Raw genomic sequence first — 7,495 nt, forward strand, 5'->3', positions numbered from 1 at the left:
TTCATCAATAGTAGGTAAATCCAATCTACATACTAAATAAGTTAGAGCTGAAGCAGCTGATTGCAGTCATCAAGTAACTTATTAGTAATTCTTTCCATTCCTTGTTCTTTAATGGGTTGTGTAGGTTTATTCTTTATCACACTGATAAAATGAAAGCTGATAAGGAAAGTTAGAGGCGAATGGCAGTAGCGCACATATATTGGAAATGGAAAGAATAGCAACGGTATGATTTCAGAAGCGTTGAAGATGGTATGTCAGATGAATGACACATGCTTGAAATACATGTTTACCTATCACATATTATCATATTGTAATAACAGTTGCAGAGCTATGCTGTCATTCACATTTTATATTTTTTTATTTCTGTTTCAATTTTTCTTTCTCTTTAATAGGATGGATTTAACTATTGTATTAGTCCATTCCCTGGCAACTATGAAGACATACTAAAGATAGAGTGATTTATAAATAAAGGAGATTCAAATGACTTACAGTTTGCATGGCTGATGAGGCCTCAGGAAACTTAGAATCATGGTGGAAGGCACCTCTTCACAGAGCAGCAAGAGAGAGAATGAGTGCTTAGTGAAGGGAGAATTCCCTTATAAAACCATCAGATCTCATGAGAATTGACTTACTGTCATGAGGACAGCATAGGGGAAACTACCCCAATGATTTAATTATCTCCAACTGGTCCCACCCTTGACACGTGGGGATTATTACAATTCAAGGTAAGATTTGGGTGGCAACACAGAGCCAAACCATATCATTTTACTACTGGCCCCTTCCAAATCTCACGTCTTCACATTTCAAAACACAATCATGCTTTTTCAACAGTCCCCCAAAGCCTTAACTCATTCCAGAATTAAACCAAAAGTCCAACTCTAAAGTCTTATCTAAGACAAAGTAAATCTCTCCCACTTATAAGCCTGTAAAATTAAAAGCAAGTTAGTTACTTCATAAATACAATGGGGGTACAGGCATAGGGTAAATATACCCATTCCAAATGGGAGATATTGACCAAAATGAAGGGGCTACAGGTCTCTTGCAAGTCCAAAATTCAATAGAGAAATTATTAAAGCTTCAAATTCCAAAATAATCTCCTTTGACTCCATGTTTCACATCCAGGTCATTCTGATGCAAGAGGTGGGCTCCCATGGTCTTGGGTAGCTCCACCTTTGTGACTTTGCAGGGTACAGCCCCCCTCACAGCTGCTTTTACAGCTGGCATTGAGTGCCTGCAGTTTTTCCAGGTGCAGAGTGCAAACTATAGGTGGATCTATCTTTCTGGGGTCTGGAGGATGGTGGCTCTCTTCTCACACTTCAACTAGGCAGTGCTCCAGTGGGGACTCTGTGTGGGGGCTCCAACTCCACATTTCCCTTCTGCACTGCCCTAGCAGAGGTTCTCTATAAGGGCTTCGCTCCTATAGCAAACTTGTGCCTGGATATCCAGGCATTTCTATACTTTCTCTGATATCTAGGCAGAGGTTCCCAAACCTCAATTCTTGACTTCTGTGCACCCTCAGGCTCAACATCACATGGGATCCACCAAAGCTTGGGGCTTGCACCCTCTAAAGCAATGGCCCAAGATGTACTTTGGCCCCTTTTAGCCACAGCTGGAGTTGAAACATCTGGGACACAGGGCACCATGTCCTGAGGCTGCACAGAGCAGGGGGAGCCTGGGCCCAACCAAGGAAACCATTTTTTTGCCTCCTGGGCCGACAGGTCTGTGATGTCATGGGCTGCCATGAAGGTCTCTGACATACCCTGGAGACATTTTCCCCATTTTCTTAGTGATTAACATTCAGCTCCTCATTACTTACACAAAGTTTTCCCCAGAAAATTGGTTTTTCTTTTCTACCACATCTTCAGGCTGCAGATTTTGCAAACTTTTCCTCTTAAACACTTTGCCGCTCACAAATTTCTTCTGCCAGATACCCTAAATCATCACTCTGAATTTCAAAGTTCCCCAGTTCTCTAGGGCAGGGGCAAAATGCCACCAGTCTCTCTGCTAAAGCATAGCAAGAGTCACCTTTGCTCCAGTTCCCAAGTTCTTCATCTCTATCTGGACGACCTCAGTCTGGACTTCATTGCCAATAGCACTATTAACATTTTGGTCAAAACCATTTAACAAGTCTCTAGGAAGTTCCAAACTTTCCCAAATCTTCCTGTCTTTTTCTGAGCCCTCCAAACTGTTCCAACCACTGCCTCTAACTCGATTCCAAGTCACCTCCACCTTTTCAGGTGTCTTTATGACAGCACCCCACTCTCTATAAAGTCCAAAACCTACTGGACTTTATAGGCTGGCCTCTTTTCCAGGATTCTTCCTTTAGGGTGGGCTGCCTGCATGTGCAATGTCCTCCTTACCCTTGGGAAGTGAGCATGTGCAGTTCGTTTAGGAAGTTGTATGACGCCCACCTAAGGCTTTCTTCCCTTTTCTGGTGGTGTGCCCTTGGAAAGTCATACTGCTCCAATTTGTCTCTCAATACTCATGCCCAGGAAGTTGCTTCTCCCTGGTACAGGCATTCAATGAAGACGTTAGTGCAATAGATGTAGACTATCAGGAAATGGCCTCTCCCTGGTGCTGTCTGCCAATTTATCACTTTTAGAGAGGCAATGTGATAATTGCTGAACAATCACTTGACATTTGTGGTGGGTAGAGGGAAGCCCTCTCCTGCCCTGCTTATGCCTGTCTAACTACCTGTAACATTTGGAGGACTATTGGGAAGGCATGGTTGATTTTGAAATTTGAAAAGGACATAAGATTTACGAGGGGTCAGAGGCAAAATGATATAGTTTGGCTCCTTGTCCCCATTCAAATCCCATTTCAAATTGTAATCCCCATGTGTTGAAGGAGGGGCCTGGTGGGAGATGATTGGATCATGTGGGCATTTTCTCCCTTTCTGTTCTTATGATAGTGAGTGAATTCTAACAATATATGATGGTGTTAGAGTGTGGCACATTCTCCCTCACTCTCTCCTCTTCTGCCACCATGTAAGATGTGCCTTGCTTCCCCTTCCATCAAGATTGTAAGTTTCCTGAGGCCTCTCCAGCCATGCAGAACCATGAATCAATTAAACCTATTTTCTTGATAAGTTACCCAGTCTCACATAGCTCTTTATAGCAGTGTGAAAATGAGCTAATACAGGGAGTATTTAATAATGGCTTCACGTTAGTGGTTTTAATTGAACCCCAGACTGTCCATGTCTGTACACTGTGTGGATTTTTATTCTTCAGGTGAGTTTCTGCCAAGATAAACTTCCAAATCCTTTTCTTGAAGCTATAATCTGAATGCCCTCCAATAATACAGTTGCACCTGAATAACTGGTGGGTTGGGGTGCTGAGTCCTCCCTACCATCAAAACTCCATGTATAACTTTTGACTTTCACAAAATGTAACTGCCAATAGCTTACTGTGACTAGAAGCCTTGTCAATAAAACAGTCAATAAACACATATTTTGTATGTTATATGTATTATATATTGTATTCTTACAATAAAGAAAGCTAGAGAAATAAAATGTAATTAAGAAAAACATAAGGAAATATATTTGCTATACATAAATGGTAGGGAATCATTGTATTAGTCCATTCTATGAATAAATGGCTAAGACGGGGTAATTTATAAAGAAAAATAAGTTTAATGAACTTGCTGTTCCACATGGTTGGAGAGGCCTCACAATCATGGTGGAAGGTGGAGGAGCAAAGTCACGTTTTACATGGCAGCAGGCAAGAGAGCATGTGCAGGGGAACCGCCCTTATAAAACCATCAGATCCTGTGAGACTTATTCACTATCACAAGAACAGCATGGGAAAAACTTGCCCCCATGATTCAATTACCTACCACTGGTTCCCTCCCATGACATGTGGGGATTAGGACAGCTACAATTCAAGATGAGATTTGGATAGGGACACAGCAAAACCATATCAGTCATCATAAAGGTCTTTATCTTTGTTGTATTTACATTCAGAAGGCTGAGGAGAAGGGGAAGAGCAGGAGTTGGTCTTGCTGTCTCAAAGTGTTGGAGGAAGAAGAAAATCCATGTCTAGGTGGACCCACAAGTTTACATCAATTTTGTACTGAGGTGAACTGTAGTTGGGTGAAGAACCAGGATAACAATCATAGGGTTTAATTTTTAGTGTTTCACTTAATTCCTTTCCTGTCAGGCAGTTTTTCTCCCTCACCCTCAGCTATCCTTGGCATTCCTGACTATTGATTTGCACTCACTAATTTTTTTCCAGAGGATAGATGATTCATTTCTTGTTGGTTCTTGAAGACATATTCACCTGTTTCTTTGTGTGGTGGGGTGAGGACAAATCTCGGCTTTTTAATTTTTCCTTGTTACCTACATTCACCCATCACTCTGCCTGCAGTCCCTCCAAATCAGAAATTTCTCCATGCATTCCTTCTGAAGCCAAGACAGCTTGTTCCATCCTCTACAGGCACTTAACTTTTAGCTTTTTTTGTGCTTACAAGTTATTTGCAGTTTATCTATCTGCTCCTCACATGACAAAAATATGTTGACATCTTACCTTTCCCCTGCTCTTCTGCCACCTCCTTTCTACTATTTTCTTCATGCATACACACACACACATCCACCACTACTGTCATTTTAGATCCTGAAAGAAAGAAGAGTAAAATATATATGTTCAATTTTTCCAATCTTCACTTTCACCTTGGTAAATCTCCATTTTTTCCTTACTTTCCCACACATAGATTATCAGTGGCCAAATCTAACAATCACCCCTAATTTTCTTTTTATATGATTGAACTTATTTGCTAAATATTCATTTCTTTACTGAGACTTTTTATTCCCCATATGTTTTATAACTATTATTTAAGCTTTCTTCAGTTTCTATTATCATGATTTTTTAAGTCTTAGCCAGTAGTCCTCCCATATCTGTGGGGGATATGCTCCAAGATTCCCAGTGGATGACTGAAACCAAAAACAATACTGAAGCCTATATACACTATGTTTTTTCTATACATACATACTTACATAAAGTTTAATTTTAAAATAGGCACAGTAAGAGATTAACAAATATAACTAATAATAAAATAGAACAATTATAAGAAAATAATAAAAGCTTTGTCAGTGTTTTCTCTCTCTCTCTCATTCTCTCTCTCTCTCAAAATACCTTATCTTTCTGTACTCACCTACTGACCACAGGTAACTGCAACCATGGAAAGTGAAACCATGGATAGGGGGACCTACTTACCCCGTTTTTCTCTGACTGCTTTTTTTAATTGACAGAGCAAAAATAAGGAGACTTTAGCATATTTTCCCAGTGTTTTTATGATATGCTTTTTTTTGTAAAACTGTATGACAACTTGGCACTGCTACTCTTTATTCACAGCCCAATTCTGTAACTAAAAGAGAGGCCTTGCTCTATGTGCATTGTGCCTAGGCTTTGCCAGATAAAATGTAAAGGAGACCTACATGATAATTCTTTCTGAGATTCTCTTGTTTCTTTGATTCCAAGAAACTATCTCTACACTTAATGTTGTTGATGTAGAGAAAATTGACTATTTCACATCTGCGCTTCGAGATCAGCAGTGAGGATGGGTTCAGCGTGAAGGCAGAGAGCTTGGAGGGGGCATGGAGAACTCTGATCGAGAAAGTGCAAGAGGCCCGAGGGCATGCCCGACTCAGACATCTCTCCTTTAGTGGAATGAGTGGGGCAAGACTCCTGGGCATCCACCATGATGCTGTCATCTTCCTGGCCGAGCAGCTCCCTGGAGCCCAGCGTTGCCAGCACTATAAGTTCTGTTACCACCAGCAGAGAGAGGGCCAGGAAGAGCCGCCCCTGAATCCCCATGGGGCTGCTCGGGCAGAGGTCTATCTCCGGAAGTGCACCTTTGACATGTTCAACTTCCTGGCCTCCCAGCACCGAGTGCTCCCTGAGGGGGCCACCTGTGACGAGGAGGAGGATGAGGTGCAGCTCAGGTCAACCAGACGTGCCACCAGCCTGGAGCTGCCCATGGCCATGCGCTTTCGTCACCTTAAGAAGACATCCAAAGAAGCTGTGGGTGTCTACAGATCAGCCATCCACGGGCGAGGCCTGTTCTGTAAGCGCAACATTGACGCGGGGGAGATGGTCATCGAGTACTCTGGCATCGTCATCCGCTCGGTGCTGACTGACAAGCGGGAGAAGTTCTACGATGGGAAGGGCATCGGGTGCTATATGTTCCGCATGGATGACTTTGATGTAGTGGACGCCACAATGCATGGCAATGCCGCCCGCTTCATCAACCACTCCTGTGAGCCCAACTGCTTCTCTCGGGTCATCCACGTGGAAGGCCAGAAACACATTGTTATCTTCGCCCTGCGCCGCATCCTGCGTGGTGAGGAGCTCACCTACGACTACAAGTTCCCCATCGAGGATGCCAGCAACAAGCTGCCCTGCAACTGTGGCGCCAAGCGCTGCCGTCGGTTCCTTAACTGAGGCCGTGGCCACCCACCACGACCCCTCACACCTCCTGCTGCCGTCGCTGCCATCTTGCCCCTAGCCTGGGGGCTCCCTAGCCCCTCCCAGAGCATCTCACCCCCACCCTCATGTTCAGGGTGGATGTGGGCATGCAGGCATCAAGGGCCCTGCCTCCACCCCTCCAGCCCACCCAGCAATCGCCCCCTTTCTGCCCTGGGGGCCCAGGATGTAGATATTGTACAAAGGTTTCTAAATCCCTTCTTTTCTATGCACTTTTTTATTTAAGAGGTGGGGTCCCAGGTGGGAACCCCCCCACAATAAAGTCTGTCAATGTTTGGAAAAAAAAAAAGAAAATTGACTATTTCAGCAAAAGTTAAGCTTGAAAATGGATAAAAGACAGAAAGCGTGCTTTCTCATTTTATCTCAGGAAATAATTCCAAAATGCCCAAGCTAGCAATAAAAAAATCCAGGTTATTAAAATATTACAAGATTGGTAATGTAACTGTATATACTTTGGAAAATAATAAAAAATTTGGATTTCTCATCAACCATAAAAATTGCCTAAAATGTCATAGAAAAATACTTTTAATATATTTGCTTTAAAATGTATTTTTGAATGTTTTGATTGTCATTGAGAGAATGAATACAAAGGGAACACAAAAGAAACCTAGATTTATCCTAGATATCCAAACAACAATAATTTGAATCAAGATTAATCTGCAATATAACATTAATTTTTCTGATTTGTTAATTTTTGGTACTAAATTAAGATATCACATCTGAATTGAAAGTTAATTTATGTTCACAATATATGGCTGTCTGATAGATAACAAATATACAATGCACTTACATTTTAACATTCCTAACCATACATGTCAAATTAATAATCATAACCTAGTACCTACAAGATAACCAGTACCCATAAGAAAGCAAATTATTTCGTAGCAAATGAATGGAATCTAAAACTCAAGAGAGTCGTAAAGTTTGAATATTTTCACGTTTTGTTTACTGATATGGTTTGGCTGTGTCCCTTCTGAAATTTCATCTTGAATTGTAGCTCCCATAAAGTCCCATGT

General features: G+C 41.9%; 1 protein-coding gene across 1 annotated transcript; it reads left to right on the plus strand.

Moving 5' to 3' along the window:
* The first annotated feature begins 225 nt into the window (after nt 1-225).
* LOC116481073 (histone-lysine N-methyltransferase 2B-like) lies at nt 226-6,758 on the plus strand. Its single transcript, XM_032754646.2, has 2 exons — nt 226-249; nt 5,508-6,758. Exons 1-2 carry the CDS (start codon nt 226-228, stop codon nt 6,435-6,437), a joined length of 954 nt encoding a protein of 317 aa, XP_032610537.1. The 3' UTR covers nt 6,438-6,758.
* The last annotated feature ends 737 nt before the right edge of the window (nt 6,759-7,495 follow it).

This window comes from Hylobates moloch, unplaced genomic scaffold (genome assembly GCF_009828535.3).
Source record: "Hylobates moloch isolate HMO894 unplaced genomic scaffold, HMol_V3 SCAFFOLD_3, whole genome shotgun sequence".
NCBI lineage: Eukaryota > Metazoa > Chordata > Mammalia > Primates > Hylobatidae > Hylobates > Hylobates moloch.

What these genes read in the sequence shown, in the direction of transcription:
- LOC116481073 (XM_032754646.2), top strand. Translation starts at nt 226, where the DNA reads ATGATTTCAGAAGCGTTGAAGATG. An exon ending in TTTCAGAAGCGTTGAAGATG is followed by an intron (nt 250 to 5,507) that starts GTATGTCAGATG and finishes TTGTTGATGTAG; the next exon opens with AGAAAATTGACTATTTCACA.